The 18,919-nt window shown below is 37.2% G+C and overlaps 1 protein-coding gene across 34 annotated transcripts in view; it reads left to right on the top strand.

Moving 5' to 3' along the window:
- Ncor1 (nuclear receptor corepressor 1) overlaps positions 1-18,919 on the top strand; it is a 146,267-nt gene that overhangs the window by 39,091 nt on the left and 88,257 nt on the right. For 21 of the 34 annotated variants that reach the window (XM_027427182.2, XM_035447259.1, XM_027427198.2 and 18 more), the window contains exons 6-12: positions 2,487-2,600; positions 8,302-8,358; positions 8,899-8,951; positions 9,285-9,311; positions 11,256-11,322; positions 14,079-14,251; positions 17,533-17,623. In XM_027427182.2, coding sequence (XP_027282983.1) covers positions 2,487-2,600; positions 8,302-8,358; positions 8,899-8,951; positions 9,285-9,311; positions 11,256-11,322; positions 14,079-14,251; positions 17,533-17,623 — 582 coding nt within the window. Of the gene's footprint in view, positions 1-2,486; positions 2,601-8,301; positions 8,359-8,898; positions 8,952-9,284; positions 10,003-11,255; positions 11,323-14,078; positions 14,252-17,532; positions 17,624-18,919 lie in introns of those variants that run through there. The other 13 variants (XM_027427202.2, XM_027427201.2, XM_027427194.2 and 10 more) reach the window with 3 other exon arrangements.

The raw sequence follows: 18,919 nt of genomic DNA, 5'->3' as shown, positions 1-18,919 counted from the left end.
TATGTGGTTGCTGGGAATTGAACTCAGAACCTCTGGAAGAGCTGCCAGTACTCTTAACCTCTGAGCCATCTCTCCAGTCCCCGCAATTTTTTTTTTTCCTAGTTTAACTCAACAATACTTATTTGGGGTTTTAAATTTACGAAAGGGACCAGGTTATAATATTTTTGATGGTTTTTGTTATTTTTGAGACAGGGTCATGTATGCAACCCCCAGATTGGCTTGGAACTCAGTTTAGTCCTCCTGCCTTTGAGTCTCATTTCTTGAGCGGTGGAATTAGAGAGGTGAATCACTGCAACCAGCTAGTTTATACTGTTTTTTTCTTTAGAAAGTGTTCCTTGTGCCAGTGGTGGTGGCACATGCCTCTAATCCCAGCAGTTGGGAGGGCTACACGGAGAAATCCTGCCTAAAAAAACCAAACACAAAATGTGTGTACATGCCAGTGGGCATTAAGGTCACAGGTCACCTGTGTTGACTTGCTTCTCTATTTTCTCCTTTACATGGGTTTCATGTTTAGCGTTCAGGTTATCAGGCAAGTGCCTTTACCTACTGCCTCTACTATTTCTTTCTTACTGGTCCTTGCCTGGTTTTGGTAAGATCTGACCATGTTGTACCATTTCAAAACTCCGAAATGGTTAAATATTGTAATTATTTTGTTCTTGAATGTTTGGCAGAACTTAAGCATTGGTTAAATCAGCGTGATCTAATGGAGAGATTTGTGTATGTGTGAGTGTGTGTGTTGTGTGTTTAAAGTTCAATTATAGTTTGTTTAGAAGAAAGTTTTCCCATCACTTTGGAGGGTATAAGTGAATTCTCTTATCATTAATTTCTATTTATTTCCTTTTTTTGGGTTTTATTCCAGGTCATTTGATTCTTTGTTTCCCAGTCTGTACACCATTCCCAATACCTCTTTTCTTTCCTTTCCTGATGCTGGGCCTCATGCATAGTAATGCTGAGAGTATCACTTCTTTGAGTGGTTTCTTCAGTCTATTATTAGTTTACATTTATCTTTGCATGTGTGTTTTGTGAATGCATTTATGGTAGTGTTATGTGTATGTGGAGGTCAGAAGACAACCTCAGGTGTACATGATGGTCTCTGTATGTATATGGAGACCAGAGGACAGCCTTAGCCTCTCCCTCCCTCCCTCCCTCCCTCCCTCCCTCCCTCCCTCCCTCCCTCCCTCCCCTCCCTCCTTCCCTCCCTCCCTCTGAGATAGGGTTTCTCTGTCTAGCTTTAGAATCTGTATTGGAACTCGCTCTGTAGACCAGGCTGGCCTCAAACTCACAGAGATAATGTCTGCCTCTGTGTCTCCGATGTGCTAGGATTAAAGGCGAGTACTACTACTGCCCTGCTCAACTGCTGTTCTTTAGGTGCAGTCAACCTTAAGTTTTGGAGACAGTGGCTCTCAATGGTCTGGAACACTTGAATAGGCCAGGATGGCTGGCCCTAAGAGCCCCCACCTGTGTCTATTTTCTCAGCATTGGGATTTAAAAGCATGTGCTGTTAAGTCTAGCTACTTTTTAGTTGGTCTGGTGATATGAACACTGGGCCCCTGTGCCTGCTAGACAAATACTTTGCCAACTAACTATCTTCTTAGCTCACATTTCTCTTTTCCGTGTTTCTCCTCCATACCCCACCTTTGTTATATACATCCCCATTCCTTGTTGGGAAAATTTTTCTTTTTAACTAGGTGTGTTCCAACTTATAGTGCCTTACTGTTGGTCTTCCTTGGTAGTACAGATAATTTATTTCCCTCTCCCCTCATACTAGACTTTATCATTACCTAATAACCAATGTGGGTATTTGTTGAGCATTTAGAGTCTAGTATATGCTGTGTATAGGTAATTTAATCCTTGCTAAAAAACTACATGTTAAATAGTGTTGTTATCCCTACTTCAAGTGTGAGTGGCCTTAATACTTGCTTAAGTTCTAGTGGAAAAATGCTATAGTCATGCTTTCAGACTTAAACCTAGACAGACTGATTAATACAGCCTAATAGATAGCCTTTTGCTTTGTGATATATGCCTCTTGACACGGGCAGTATTAAATAGATAGAAAGTTTGGGTTTGGACATAGTGCTCTTCTTAGCTTGTAATCAGTCCTTTTACCCTTTCCTACCATACTGTTCACAATAAAACCTTCACAAATCCCATGTATCTGTAACATTTAACTTTTCCAATGTTACCAAAGGCTATTGTGATAGTTATAAGGTATTTTCCTTAAATTTAGTTTCTCTTTAATGTTTCCTTATCAGAATTGAAATAGTCACGGTTTTCTCCTTTGGTTTTACATCTATCTGTCTATCTTAGTGTGATTTATGATATTTAGTTATTAAAATGCATCTGCTTATTTCATCTTGAATTCTTCAATCCTTGAGTAAATGGTTGCCCTATAGAATCAACAAGAAGTGCACAGTACCATGTGCTGACTTTGGCTACTGATTAGTGATCTGCAGCAGATGTCTGATAGTTCTTTCTGAATCTCTTAGCAACAGCTGGAAGAAGAAGCAGCTAAACCCCCTGAGCCAGAGAAGCCTGTGTCCCCTCCTCCTGTGGAGCAGAAACACCGTAGTATTGTCCAAATTATTTATGATGAGAATCGGGTAAGTTCTCTCTCTCTCTCTCTCTCTCTCTCTCTCTCTCTCTCTCTCTCTCTCTCTCTTCCTCCCTTCTTCCTCCCTTTCTTCTCCCCCCTCTTTCATTCTTTCTGACAACATAGGCTTTGAATCTCTTTGTCTCTGCATTTTTCAGTTCTGAGTATATTCTATTGTAATTATATTAAAACATGAGTTCTTGCTAGGCAGTGGTGACGCATGCCTTTAATCCCAGCACTCAGGAGTCAGAGGCAGGAGGATCTCTGTAACGATAAATCTTTCCACCAAGCCGCCTCACACCTGCTGCCTCGTGGGCACCCGAAATAACACACAGAGTCTTATATTAGGTACAATGCTGCTGGCCAATGACTAAGATTTCTTATTTGCTTGCTCTGTCTTTAAGTATCACCCATAACTTTTTTTTTTGGTTTTTTTGAGACAGAGTTTCTCTGTATTGCTTTGGAGCCTATCCTGGCACTCGCTCTGGAGACCAGGGTAGCCTCGAACTCACAGAGATCCGCCTGCCTCTGCCTCCCGAGTGCTGGGATTAAAGGTGTGCACCACCAGCGCCTGGCTACCCATAACTATTAATCTATGTATTTTATAAATTTATCTTATTGAAGATGTGGGCGGAATGCATCCTGCTTTCCTGGTGATCACATGGCGACTGTGTCCCTTTCCTACATTTCCCAGAATCCTCCTTCTCTCCTAGTCCCACCTAACTTGCTCCCCTATTGGCCAACAGTGCTTTATTTAACAACCAATAAGACAAACATACACGGAAGGACATTCCTCATCATCTTCTCTTTTCTGTCTAAATAAAAAGAAGGGTTTTTACCATTAACGTTGTAAAATATATAACAAAATAATTATCGAGTAAGAACTATAGTTATGATATTTAGTTTATTAGCATAGCAAGATTTTGAGTCAAAATCAGGGTTGTTGTTTGAATTTAGTTGCTATGTAGTGAGTTGATATATCAAGAGTCAATAAATTTTATACAAATAACCAGATCTGAAAGGATATTGTCCATAAGAAAAGCAACTATAATTGGGGCTGTGCAGTTGTGGAGTACATTCCTAACACGCACAGGATTGCAATAGCAAATTTAAAGAGAGAGAGAGAGAGAGAAGCAAGCCTAGCAGTATTTATAAAGGCAAGAAAATTAGATAGTTTACTTAAAGAACTAATTCTAAATAAGAGTCAAGAGTACGTGATTGGGGGCTGGAGAGATGGCTCAGAGGTTGAGAGCACTGGCTACTCTTTCAGAGGACCTGGGTTCAGTTCCCAGCACTCAAAACATCTATAATGAGATCTGGTGCCCTCTTATGGCTTGCAGACATGCTGCAGGCAGAATACTATATGCATAATAAATTGATCAGTCTTAAAAAAAAAAATAAAGAGTACATGATGGGTAAAAGTTATGTTCTTATGTAGATGTAGTAAGACTAAAAAGTATCAAAAGGGAAGTGTATTTGAAAAAGTACTTTAAGGTATTCTGTAGAGTAAGTTGTGGTAAAATAGAGTTTTGCTGTTCTGAGTCTTTTGTATGAATGATATGTTCTAAAGTAAATAATAATTATGAAATTCCATCCACACAAGAAAGTAGGGGCTGAGGAGATGATTAAAAAGCTTGAAGATATGAGTTCAGATCCCCAGCACCCATATAAAAAGCTGAGTATGCAAGCATTTGCCTGTGATCTGAACAGTGGGGGAGTAGAGACAGGAGGATCCCTGGGTATTGCATGTCAGGAGCCTAGCCAAATTAGTGAGGTCTTGGTTCAGTGGAACCCCACCTCCCCAAAAAAGTGTGATAAGCAACTGAGGAGGACACAGGGTATCACAAGTACCACACATACTAAAAAGAAAAATAAGGCAGATGTGGTGGCTTAAAAGAAAATGGTTCCCAGATGCAGTGGCACTATTTGGAGATGTGGCTTTGTTGAAGTAGATGGTGGCCTTATTAGAGGAAGTGTGCCACTGTGTGAATGGGCTTTGAGGTCTCTCCTATGTTCAAGCTATTCCAGTGAGTCAGACCACTTCCTGTTTCCTGCAAGATGTAGGACTCTCAGGTACTTTGCCAGCATCTTGTCTGCTCCATGCCACCATGTCCTACCATAATGCTAATGGACTGAACTTCTAAACTGTAAGCCACCCCAGTTGTTTTCTTTATAAGAGTTGCCGTAGTTGTGGTGTCTCTTCACAGCAGTAGAAACCCCAACTAAGACAGCAGGGAAGCCAAACAACAATTTTAATTCTATCATTATATAAACATATAAAATAATCTTGAACTCATACATTTGCACATGGGCAGATATTTGAGAGTCATATAAAGTATACTTCTGTGGTAAGTTTCATATTATATTCTTATAAAAGTATAGGCAATTAATATTTAATTGGCTGGGCTTAGAATGGGTGCAGTTTATGGAATGGCAAGAATAGTCTACATGAAGATAATCTAATGAAGTTGCTAGTAAAGAAAAAAAAGTGATTAAGTTCTACCTCATGTCATGCCTAGAGGAAGACTGTAGCTCAGAATAGGCAAGTATGCCCTTTGTGGAGATGGAAGTGAGAGGTTTTGTGTTATATCTTCAGGTTTTTGTTTTTTTGAGACCATTTCTTTATGTAACAGCCCTGGCTTTCCTGGACCTTGCTTTGTAGATCAATCAGGCTAGTCTTAAACTTGGAGATCTGTCTGCCTCTTCTTTCCAAGTGGTGGTATTAAAGGTGTGCGCCACTATATCTTCTGGTTTTTAAGAAATACCCTTCAGAAATACAAAATGCTTTAGTGAGCTAGTGACCTTTACGGCCAGTTTGTGACCTTTATGATAAAGTAAGAGATGAGAATTGATAGACAATGGAAAATTTTTTAATATCTTAAATTTTAGTATTTGTTGTTTTTAAGATAAAATGGATTCAGTGATACTAATTGATGAGACTTTAAAGTCAACCATTGTCCAGGCTAAACAATTCTAAATTAGTGAATGTTGTGATTGCTTAATTGGGGTGTGAAGACTGAAAAATATTAAGATCTCATAGAGAACTTAATTTGTGTTTAATTACATAAATGTTTTCCTTAGTGAAATAAATGTTTCTTAGTGCCCTTCATCAGCTGGAAAACTCATTTTAGACCCTTTCTGTTTTGTTCATTTCATTTTTGTTCCTTGTTCCTTCCACAAAGCAAAGGATAGCCAAACCTGATGTCTCAGAATGAGTCTTGGCTTCTTATAGTGAAAAGTTTTTTTATGCATGAAGAATGTTCTTAACCCACGGTTAGTAATTGCCAAGCCTTGTTTTCTTTTTGATGCTTTCTTAGTATACCCTACTACTAGTGTTTTTGTAGTTGTTCTTGTGTAGCTCTAAAATCATAGCTTCCTTGAAGGAAGCAGAGGGAAGCTCCTCTGGGCATCTCCTCATGCTCCCTTTTGTAAGACTTTCACAGCTTATGTGGCCTTTCAAAGTGAGCAATCTTATCTGTCTTGACACCAAAGGCAAGAAGACATGAGGTAATGACAGAAGTATGTCTTTCACTTATTCCTTGTGTAGGGGCAGTAATTACTCTGGTAATTATGCTCCGTGTGATTGAAGTAATTGGAAACATTACATGTATAAGAAGTCTATCTTTATTTACAAAGTTGGTGGGAAGACTGAGACTGTTAAATGTCTGACTTCAGTAAAGAAAAGCTGCTTTGGTTCATATCTGAACTCAGACTTACATTTGTTTTCTCTCTAAACAAACTATTCTGAACTTTTTTTTTTTAAAACAGTTGTAGTTGCTTCATCTCTGTTGAGTTATATGGTCCCAAAACTTTTATAAGTGCTCTAATTTCAGAATAAAAATACAAAAGAGAATGGTTGTCAGTATGTAATGGAGAAGATTGTAGAAATAGTTTATATTTTGGCTGGATTATTTACCACAGCACATGGCACAGGAGAAAGTAAAAATTGTTAGGTGCCAACATCCTCCTGTCACTCATGCTAGTTACCTGGGAATTGGGTGTTTTCCTTCCTTTGTTACACCATATATATATAATGAGTTTCTAAAGAGCATCCATCCTGTCTCCTATATATTATCCTGAGCAATTGCTTCCCTTTTCTCCTTTTGCCATTTGCTTAAGTTGAATTTTCCTTATACATGGTTGCTGTATCTCATCTTACAGTCTTTTTTTTAAACTTTCTAATCCATCCTTCATACCAGTGTTCTAGTACATAATTCTCCATCAAAACCCTATTTCTTTTGAGTAGCCCAAACTTTAAACATGTCAAAAATATATTTCTATTATTTTTCTGTATGTGTGTATGTGAACACATGCATATGGATGTGCTGGGCTGAGGGTAACTGTGGAATCAGTTCTTCTTCCGTGCATTCTTGGGAGTCTTCAGGCTTGTTCAGCAAATGCTTTTACCCACTGAGCCCTATCTGAGCCTTATTAGACAGTTCTCTTCTTGGTGTAGTACTTTACCAGATGAGGCTTGTAGTGTTCTATTAAGTGTTTTTAGTACCTTTAATTCTGGGTTGTTTTGTCTGTCTAGTGTTTGTCTTATTTGTGGAGTACACTTATTCTTTAATATCGTGAGCTTTTTCAACCATTCTTTCTATACTGTAATTGCTTGTTTCCCCCGCTCCCCCTCATTGTTTTCTTCGTGTCTAGTAAGTGCCTGGCACATATGTAGATTTAAACTAAAAATTGTATGAAATTGTCAGGGGTGTGTGTGTGGGGGGGGTGTATGTATGTATGTATGTATGTATGTATGTATGTATGTATGTATGTATTTGGCAGGGAATTGAACCCAAGGCCTAAGGCTATAAGTATTTTTAACAACTGAGCTACATACCTATCCCAATTGGAGTGTTCTATGTTGCAAAAAACTTTTGGCCAAACCATTCATAGGCTAAAAGTTCATTCATTAATTAATTATTTAATTAAGTGTGTGTTTGTCCTAGTGCATGTGTGACATGGCACACATGGAGAAGTCAGAGGATAACTTGCTGGAGTTAGTACTCTCTTTGACCATGTGGGTTCCAGGGATGGGACTCAGGTTGTCAGGCTTGATGGCAAGCACCTTAATCAACCACAAGCTGTCTTGCTGACCCAGTTAATTTGTTCTTAGCAAGAAAGATCCTGTTACAGGCTACTTTGGTTTTGATTATTTTACTTTTGAAAATGGCATGTTAAATATGTGATTAAAATTTTATTTTACTCCAAGTAATGCTTGGAGTAAAACTAGCTATTTCTTCATTCTTAGAACTAGAAAATTAGCTCAGTATTTGCTTCTTTTGATACTTTATGCTTTTAGATATTAATGGTGACATGAATTAAATACTTGAAATATTTAGGTATACTTCCAATTAAAAAACTTTCCCTCTCTGTATTCCTAGTATTTTATTAACTTCCTAATTGTTTATGTGCTGCCCTCACTACAGGTAGTAGGTTTTGACTAGAAATTTGATTAAATTTAGTGAGAGAACCCTTTGAAAATTAAAATTAGAGAATGCCAGCACCGTGAATCAGTGGCAGAACACTTGCCTAGCATGCATGATACTCTGGGTTCACGCCCTACTCTAATGGGAAATTGAGAAAGTTTCAGTGAAAATAAAGATAAATTCAGTTGTAGATTAGTCTTAGAGAAGTAATTTCAAATAGTCAATAATTTTCTTTGGGGTAATATAATTTTTTAATTATCAATACAATAATGTTTTTCTCTTTAGAAAAAAGCAGAAGAAGCTCATAAAATTTTTGAAGGTCTTGGCCCAAAAGTTGAACTGGTAAGAAATTCTTGTTTTCATTTCTAATACTGTTGTTGTTGGTTTCTTTTTAAAAAGTTTTTCTTGGGATACCCATTTATTTTTGGAGATATATATATATATCTGGGCAGAAAGTTTGTTATAATCTTAAGATAATTGTGAGTAAACTTGGTTACCTTTGCCTAAGCATTATCCTGAGAATGTTTTGCCTGAACAACCATTTCATCTCTTCAGGTAGTAGGAGGAAGTACCTAAAGAAATAGAAGAAAGCTAACTGAACACACTATTAGGATAAGGACAGTGTGTAATTTCCTTTTGCCTTTGAAATTAAAAGTATGATGAGGCTTATTTATTATAAGATAGGAATAAATATGTTTGCAAACTTCCTTACTGGAGTAGAAAAGCATTAGGAGATGGGTTAACAGGGAAACCTGACATCTATAGATTATGTAGGATGCTGTGGTATAGGCCTTTTTAGGAAGTCTCACAATAAAATGCTTCTTTTGTTTGTTACTGTAAGTATATACAATACTCTACACATAAATGTCATTTATTTTATAGCCACTCTATAACCAGCCATCAGATACCAAGGTGTACCATGAGAACATCAAGACGTAAGTACTTACCATCTTTGGAGTTCAATTAAAGAACATAATATTATATAAAGAAATCACTTTTGTTATCTGCGGACATTATTATAACAGTTTAGGTGTGTTTTAGATTTGTGTAATTAGCTGTTGTTTTACTATATGTTATCTTCCTCTGGCTTTTTGGGGGTTGGGGTAACAGATTTGAGTTTCCGAGGCCAAAAAATAAAATAAATTATTGCATAAAACTAGCTGGTTTTATAATCTGCTAGTAAAAAAAAAAAAAAGGTGGATACTTAGCATTGAAATGGCTTACCTTGAGGCTTGAATTCTTTGCCTCCTGTTTTGTGTTTTTTTCAGTGGAGTACCTGCAAGGCGCATGATGAAGTAAGATAATGAAGCTTTTTCATTTAAGACTAGTGATGACACCGTCCCCCACCAAGCCACATCTGCCATTGCAAAGTAGAAGTGCCACGGATCATTTTATCATTATTCAAAACCCTATTCTAGGGAAATCCCTTCCATGACTCTTGCTAATGACGGTATTTGTAGATCCTTCTGCCATTTAATGTCCTGGTGCCTTGGAAGGCTCAGTCCCCTCATGTGGGTGAGGAGGCTGTTCCAGAATGTAGTTTGCTTTGCCTTGCTCATCCTACTACCAGGCCTTTATGGATGCAGATCTTGGAATAAGAAAATAAGTGAAAAGTAAACTTAATTTCTTGATCTGATTGAAGTGCAAGAAGCTAGACAGGTTTTTTTTAAATTGTTGTTAATTATCATACTTTTATAGCATTTTAGGTGAATTATTATTGGTGACAAAAATGTGATAATTTCTATTTATATGCATTTAAAAGTGTATCCTGAGCATTATAATTATTTACTATTACAGTTACTAATTAGCACATTATTATTTATATTTTTTCTTTTAATTTCTGAAAGTGTGTACAATAATTGACTACTTTGCAGAACTGGTGGCAAATATATTTGCATGGTAGAGTGCATGATAATTACTACAATTTGAGTAATTTTAACTTCTGTTAAGTGGTTCATAATAAAGTCATCTATTTAAGAATTTTTCTATGAGATATTGCCATGGTCTTGAGAACCTTTAGGAGAAGATTAGGCTAAACTCAAACATTTTGATTTAGAACTACTTAGCTGTTTAAATGTTTTTAAAAGGAGGATAACAGGTAAAATGTAGTTGACTCCCCGCCCCCCAAAGCTTCAGTTTGTGTTTTGTCTTCTCTCAATGTAAGCTGGAAAGCTGCACTGGTTTTGATTTATGTTATCTACACTGCCTATGTTAGATTGTGCTGAGATGGGGTACTGACTGGCTGACTTCACTTAAATCCTTAGTAGACATTTAAAGTTTTATTTACTGATTGACATTTAATTTTGAGTAGTATATAATTGCAGAATAAATTGGTATATAGTAATGGTCCCACTCCATGTTAATTTTGAAGTTTGTAGATGCCCATATCTGCACAAATCATTCAGTAGCTATTTTTTCATTACCAGCATTTGCTTTGTATAAAATAGCAAATGTGATTTTTAATAATTCTTTTCATCTCTTGACTGCTTTGTCATAACAGCCAGATTCTGATTGTCTATGATTATTTGAGTGGAGCCAGTGTCATTGTTAGTCCTGAGTGACACATAATCCAAAAATTTATATCTACTTTCATTGGCTTTGTATTTATGTCTGAATAATCAGTTTGGAGTTATTTCTGTAAGTAGGTGGGATATAAATATTTATATATTTGAATCTGCATGACATTGTTTTAAAAGGTCACAGTGCTTCCACGTTAAAAAGTGACACTGTTATATTAAGACACTTGAGAAATTTTCCTGTCTTGTCAGATTGCCCTCTGTGCTCGCTAGAGTGTTGTGTTGTATCTGTGGGAGAGAGATCTTCTGTTTTGAGCAGAAGTTATATCTGTCTAAATGTGTTGGTGTGTATTCTCCTTCTAGGAGGGAAGTACCTGCAAAAGGTTTCTTTTCCCTTTCTCAAACTATGTACAAAGATGCTTGTATCATCGAAATTCTTAAGACTAATTACCCCTTAATTATAGTTTGAAAATAATATATGTCTTAAAATTAGATGCATGAATTAAAAATTAACTGTATTATCTTGTTATAGAATGGTAGGAATTTTAGACCTAATTGCAAAAATTATGCAGTTTTATTTTGCAGGGTGAAAACCTTAAGATTAACTCTGATTGTACCATAAGTTCTTAAAGTGGTTTGCCTGTCTCCAGGGTCTGAAGAAAGTGAACACAGCTTAAGTTGTGCTTATTCTTAATGTTCTGCAACCATATTTTTCTCTTCTAGAAACCAGGTGATGAGGAAAAAACTCATTTTATTTTTTAAAAGAAGAAATCATGCAAGAAAACAAAGGGTGAGGTCCTATCCTTGTTAACTGAAATTTGTACAGCTTTCCCATTCATGTCATGTAGGCATTCACTTTCCCATTAATAATTGGTCCTTGATGATATTGAGAACAAATGCTGATTTAGAAAGTACCTGTATGTGTGACTTAAATATGAGTCTAATCCTAGTAACATTGTAATACCACATTTAACATCATTATCAGATTAATTTCATTAGTCATTTATGTAATATTTTTATTCAGGAAAATGGTGAGTAGTCCAAGCGGTGGGGGGGAGGGGTAGGCTAAGTAGGATGATCTGCTTTCAGTCTGTTAGGACTCAAACAAGTGTCGGTAAGTTATGGTATACTGGTGAGACATTACTCTCTGTCCTTAGGAAAAACTAACTGGTCAGTGTCTCATTTAATTGTATAATTGCTGTCTAAAAGTTTATGGTTATAATCATAAAAATTGAGTTTCAGAGAATATCCTTATTTTTGTAATATGCTCATACTAACTTTACAAATACATTTAAATTCAGATTTTTAATAAAGTTAAATTCTTTGAACCTGTGTTACAAATCACCTTTTATTTAATGACCTGACAGCTTAATAAATTGTAAAGCTCAAGAAACACCAACTTTTATTTGGTATAAAGCTTCTGTAGTTCATATTTGCCAGTGTTAATCTTTTAGCTACTATCTTAAATAACTGGTGTTGACTCAAGAACCTATTAATATTAAGTGAGCAAACCAGCCTTTTTATTCAGTATTTTATTGTAATTCTGGTACTTGCTAAATTAGTCCTCTGGTGATGTAATCACTGAAGCATAAACTTTCTTTATGCTTTGGAGTAATTATAAATTTATGTGTTTACTGATTTGTTTAATAAGTGCTTATCGGTTGTGGATGATGTTGCATATATTATTCCAGAAAAGCAAGTCAGATAGCCATATTGTTTAGCTCTTAGGGAGCAGACATGTCAGCAGGCTGGTTCAGTATTGTGATCATAATGTGATCTCTTCTATGTAGCTGACTGGAAGTGTGTAAAATGGGATGCCTAAAGCAGATGTGAATCAGGGAGGGCCACTAAACAGCAAAGCCAATACTCTGTAAACTTTTACAAGCAGAGGGAACAGATTAAGTGAAATAGCTAATGTTACAGGCTCAGGGTGGTGATCAGTGATGCTGGGATTCAGTGACACGCACTGTTCTGGCGTTCACCTATAAGAATTTGTACGAGATTCTGAGGGCACTTGTTAAGTTTCTAAACTGAGGAGGTATAAAGTTCAGGTTTGTATTTTAAGAATTTACATCTGGGGTTATAAATGTAACTCAGTGGTAGAGTGCTTAACATGAATGAAACCCTGGATTGGATCCCTGACACCAAATAAACTGTTTGGTATCACATGCCTGCTGTAATTCCCACTCAAGAGGTTGAAGCAGGGAGATCAGAAGTTCAAGTCCTGTTCCGGTACTAGTGGGTTTGAGGCTAGCCTAATATATTGGAAACTCTGTATCAAACAACAACAAAAGAATTTGCATCTGGTTGCAACATTGAAAATGCATTGGAAGATCTGAACACTTACCTAGCATGGGCCTGGTCCTGGCTTCCATCTTCTCTGCTTTTGACAGCAACAGAAAGGATGTGGGCCATGTTTACTTGATGATTGCTTCACTCTGGGTGATGACAGTGTTGACTTTAATTAAGGTGATGGGAGTAGAAAGAGAAAAATGTGAAGTACACAAAAGACACGTGGATATTGGAAGGAGTGATGAGGGAACGGTATGAGAATAAATACTCTCCTATCCAGTCACTCTTAAATGACTAAAGTTACCCGTGTTCCTAAGACCCTTCTCACTTTCCTCTTTCAGGGTGTCAGATATTCACGTAGTTGTATGCCCATATGGAGGGTTCTTCTGCCTTTTATCTGTAGAAAACGGAATCATAATTCACTTATTTAACCAAAAGCACTAATTGTTGATTTTATGTTTTTTTTTTTTTACCAGATTTCCTTTTATGATGATGAATAGCTAATTCAAGCCTTTTCTATGCTAGAAAAAATATTTATAGTAGTTAACAAAAAGAAAAATTAAAGGTGAAAAGCCAGAACCTCTAATGACAGAGAAAGTGTTAAATGTGCATGTTTTCTCTGACAGTTTGGATAGGTACCAACCAACACAATGCCAAATAGTTGCCTTTAAGATTGATCAGCGCAATGGTTCTCAATCTGTGGGTCATGACACCTCTGGGAGTCGAACAACCCTATCACAGAGGTTACCTAAGACCATGGGAGAATGCAGATATTTACATTACAGTTCATAACATTACCAAAAATACAGTTATGAAGTAGCAACAAAAATGATTTTATGGTTGTTGGTCACCACAACATAAGGAACTGTATTAAAGGATCACAACATTAAGAAAATTGAGAACCACTGGATTAGATGATGAGCTGTGTAAATGTTTCTAATACTGCTTTCTTTTTGACAATGAAGGCATGTTATCAGGAAAATAAAAATAGATGGTCAGCCACTACCAGTGGTTGTTAATGAGTTTGTTAATTTGTATAGTGTCAATGGTCAGTAAAAATTCCAGGGAAACTATACCCTGTGTGTCCATCTAAGGAATTGCTCCAATGACCAAGAACAAATTGTCATTCTTAGCTGAGTCACACAAGCCAAGTGTACTTCTGTTCTCATCTTAAGAAATGGAATATATTGTAAAGGCTTACCATATCACAGAGTTCAGTTTAATTGTTATTAATTTGCTACGGGTGTTTGATAGGAACAAAAAATCTGCCAGCGTTATGATCAGCTCATGGAGGCATGGGAGAAAAAAGTGGACAGAATAGAAAATAATCCCCGGAGGAAAGCAAAGGAAAGCAAAACAAGGGAATACTATGAGAAGCAGTTTCCAGAAATTCGAAAACAAAGAGAACAGCAAGAAAGATTTCAACGGTATGTAGTTTCATGTTTAGTAATTGTAATTGTTTTCTTCAGATCATAAAGAATTTTTGGATTTTTGAGACAGGGTTTCTCTGTGTAGCCCTGGCTGTTTTGGAACTCCATCTGTAGACCAGGCTGTCCTTGAACTCAGACTCTGTCTTATCTCCCTCCCAAGTGCTAGGGTTAAAGGTGTGTGCCACCACTGCCTGGTAAGAATTTTTAATGCTGAACTTAAATTTTTACAATTACACTTTTTGGGGCTAGAGAGATAGATGGTTCAGAGGTTAAGAACACTGGTCTTCCAGAGGTCCTGAGTTCAATTCACAGCAACCACGTGGTGGCTCACAACCATCTGTAAGAGATCTGGTGCCCTCTTCTGGCCTGCAAGCATACGTGCAGACAGAACACTGTATACATAATAAATATATCTTTAAAAAAAATTAGCCTTGTTATTCATTTACGGGGTGCATGTGGGAAGCTCATGTGCCATAGTAATACTGATGTAAAGGTCAGAGGACCAATCATGGGAGTAGGTTCTATGCTTCCATTTAAATTCACTAAGAAATAATCCTCACTGGTTGGTAAGAAAGTTTTATATTCTACCTAAGAGCCCACAAAATAGTTTATGGGTTTGCCACTAGATCTGCGATCTGATGACCTGAGGACAATCCCATTTGGTGAATATTTTGAAATTTCTTTTAATTCTGTTTTTTTTTTTGTTGTTTTTTTTTTAAATTACTTTATGCATTGAGTGTTTCAACTACATGCATGTTAATGCACCACATGCACGACTGGTGCCCCTGGAGGCCAGAATTGGAATCCTCTGGAACTGGAGTCATGAGCTGCCATGTGGTGCTGAGAATTGAACTTGAGTCCTCTGGAAGAGCAGCCAGTGCTCTTTAACTGCTGAGCTGTCTCCAGCCCAAGTCTTTATTTCTTAAAAATATTAATTTCTTTTAAAATGACAGTTAGTAAGAACAGACCCGAATGTTCCTTAATAATCATAAACAGAATGAAACAGCATGAAATTTATTAATCAAAAAATTCTATGGGGCTAAAGAGATAGTGAGTACTTGTTATTCCTGTAGAGGACCTATGTTTGGTTATGTGGGATTTGATGCCCTCTTTTGGCTTCATTTGTTACCAGTCATGTGCATGGTAAACAGACATACATGTATAAAATAAAATTAAAAATAAGGCTTTTTTTTGTTTTTGTTTTTTGAGACAGGTTGCCCTGTGTCTTTGGAGGCTGTCCTGGAACTAGCTCTTGTAGATCAGGCTGATCCTCGAACTCACAGAGATCCACCTGCCTCTGCCTCCCGAGTGTTGGGATTAAAGACCTGCGCAACCACTGCCTGGCTGAAATAAGACTTTTTAAAAATAGTTTATTTTTGGGGGGGGGACAGGTTTTCTCTGTTTCCCTAGCTGACCTGGAAACTCGCTTTATAGACCAGGCTGGTCTCAAACTCAAAGATCCATCTGCCTCTGCCTCTGCCTCCTGATGCTGGGATTAAAGGCATGGGTCATCACTGCCTGGTGTAAGATTTAAAAACAAAAACAAAAACAAAAAACATATTTTGGGGGGTTTAGTAGCTAAGTTTTGATATCATCATTATTATTAATTTATTTTTTTAAAACAAGCTCTTTTTATGTAGCCTTGGATGGCCTGAAACTTGCTATGGAGATCTGTCTGTCTTCAGTCTTCCCCCCCAAGTGCTAGGATTAAAGGCATTTACCACCATGCACCACACTCTTTTTGCTTGTTTTACTTTTAGAGAGTAGGTATAAAACACCATCATTATTTCTCAGAAAAGGTACAAATAGGTATTTTGTAAACTCTTTAAACTTGACTTTTTTTATCTTTTTATTTATTTATTTATTTATTTATTTATTTTTGTTTTTTTGAGACAGAGTTTCTCTGTGGCTTTGGAGGCTATCCTGGAACTAGCTCTTATAGACCAGGCCAGTCTCGAATTCACAGAGTTCCACCTGCCTCTAACTCTGACTCCTGAGTGCTGGGATTAAAGGTGTGCACCACCACCGCCTGTCTCAATAATTTCTTTTTTTTTTTTTCTCAAGGTTTTTGAGGCAGGGTTTCTCTGTGTAGCTTTCGAGCCTGTCCTGGAACCAGCTCTTGTAGACCAGGGTGGTCTTCCACCTGCCTCTGCCTCCCAAATGATAGGACTAAAGGCGTGCACCACCAACGCCCAGCAATAATTTCTTTTTTAATACAAGTTCCCCATTACTGGTGCTACTATTTTAACTTGGATGTATAACCTTTTTTTTTTTTCTTGTAGTGTTAGTGATTAACCCTAGGTCCTGATACATTGTAGGGTCAAACACTTTACCAACTGAGCTTTAAATCCAACATGTAACTTAAATCTCATTGTTAACATTTAAATTTTTGCTAATTTGGCAGTGACTCATGCATGCTGTTTGAAAGTATTCACTGAATCTCGGGGTTTGTTTTTTGACTTCCTATTGTTTTAAAAAAAAAAATCCCTCCTATTGTTTAAAAAAAAAATCCTGCCGGGCATTGGTGGCGCACGCCTTTAATCCCAGCACTCGGGAGGCAGAGGCAGGAGGATCTCTGTGAGTTTGAGGCCAGCCTGGTCTCCAGAGCGAGTGCCAGGATAGGCTCCAAAGCTACACAGAGAAACCCTGTCTGGAAAAAAAACAAAAAATCAAAACAAAACAAAACAAAAACAAAAACAAAAAAATCCTGTTTAACAAAGAGGAGTGTGATGAAGGGAGACACCCAACGTCACCTTTGGTGTTTATGTGCATTTGTACACATTTACAGGCATACCTACGTTTCTGACATACACTTACACACATGCGCACACACAAAAACTATTTTCCTATTTTGTGTTGTATCTCATGGACATGATTTAGATATTGCACTACTGAGCTTAATAAGGTATGGTTAAATGCACAAGACCTGTACATGACCAGTATTCCAACAGATGGTACTAATTGGGACTCTGGGTTCCACAAAAACAAAAGCAAAAAAACCCATTAGAGGATGTGAATTAGGAACTGGAAGTGGATGTGATCAAGATAAGTTGCTTATGTGTAAAATTGTCAAAGAATGAATACGATATATTTCATTTTAAAGTCTCACTTTGAGCCAGTCGGTGGTGGTGCATTCCTTTAATCCTAGCACTTGGGAAGCACAGGCAGGCAGATCTCTTTGAGTTCAAGGCCACCCTGGTCTATATAGTTCCAGTATCAATGATAATTTGTCTTCATAAAAAGCCTTTAAATATATTTATATTTCTTTTCATATTTAGTGTTGGTCAGAGGGGAGCTGGTCTTTCAGCCACCATTGCTAGGAGTGAGCATGAGATTTCTGAAATTATTGATGGTCTTTCTGAGCAGGAGGTAAGAAAATTGATTAATTCAAGTTGATTCTTTAGTTATTTAAGCATTTCAGCACTGTAGCCCAGGGGGTAAAAGTTTATTACTATGTGAATAAGGATACCTTAGATAGTAGTGCTTGAAGTATTTCAGAGACTAAGGCTCAACCACTATAAGGTTTTAAGCAATGCGATTAAAATTTTTACAAAGATTGTTTTGTCATCAAGAGACCTGGGAAGAGTTAAGAAAATAGTTCTGATGGGCCTATTGGTCATGTGCCTTTAATCCCACCACTTAGCCAGCAGAGGCAGGATGATTTCTGTGAGTTTGAGGCCAGCCTGGTCAACAGCGGGAGTTCCAGGACAGCCAGAGCCACACTGCTTCGGGAAGCAGAGCCAGGTGGCCAGCCTTGTGATCTGTTCCAGAGCCCCATGCTCTTCTTTCTGTCCATTGAATTGAGTCTACTTCTCTCATAATGTTTCTACAGCCCTCAGTTAAAAGCTAAAGTTTACTAAAGGCATTGGGACTTAAGTGATGGAGTGAACCATCAAATTACTCAATCATATCAAGTTAAATTACTAGTGAGGGAGACAAAATTTTCTAATTAGTCTCCACATCCTGCCAATATTTGTTTAATTTACATTTTGAAGCAGTTGGTATGTGTTTTCCTCTGGGATGTGAAAATAGCCTGTTTATATGTGTATTTGTATTGGTACATGTTTTAAAGTTTTTATTTCATTTGTGTTTCATATGCGTCTATAATTATGTCAGTTTTTGTTACTTGAGTCATTAAGGAGGTAAAGTCGGATTTGAGCTGCCTCAAATCTCAAGACTATGTACCAATTAAAATAGATATGTGCTGGGTGGTGGTTGCAGATGCCTCTGATGCCAGTACTTGGGAGGCAGAGACAGGCAGGTCTCTGTGAGTTTCAAGCCAGCCTGGTCTATAGAGCATTTTCCAGGACAGCTTAGGTTATACAGAGACCCTGTTTCAAAACAAACAGACAAAAAAAATGGACTTTTGTCATTGGTTTTTGTCCTTTTTTTTCTCACTCCTGATACTGTTTTCTTTAGGAGTTTTAAAGTGACTTTTGCTCCTTTGAAATGTTAAAAATTCAGCCACAGAAATATGTTCCATACTTTGTAAGGCAGAAGATATTTCTATGCATTGTTAGCCCTCAGCATTTTTTCTTTCTTTCTGCCTTTTTTTTGTGTGTGTGTTCTTACAGTGTTATTGAACACATAAACATCATTTCTACCTATGCTCTGAGAGATACACTTTATTTTTTGTAATACATTTAAGTTATTTTTGGAAGGTAT

The sequence above is a fragment of the Cricetulus griseus genome, chromosome 7 (assembly GCF_003668045.3).
Source record: "Cricetulus griseus strain 17A/GY chromosome 7, alternate assembly CriGri-PICRH-1.0, whole genome shotgun sequence".
Classification (NCBI taxonomy): Eukaryota; Metazoa; Chordata; class Mammalia; order Rodentia; family Cricetidae; genus Cricetulus; species Cricetulus griseus.
The sequence above is the reverse complement of the archived record's forward strand: the minus strand, read 5'-3'. Positions and strand labels throughout refer to the sequence as shown.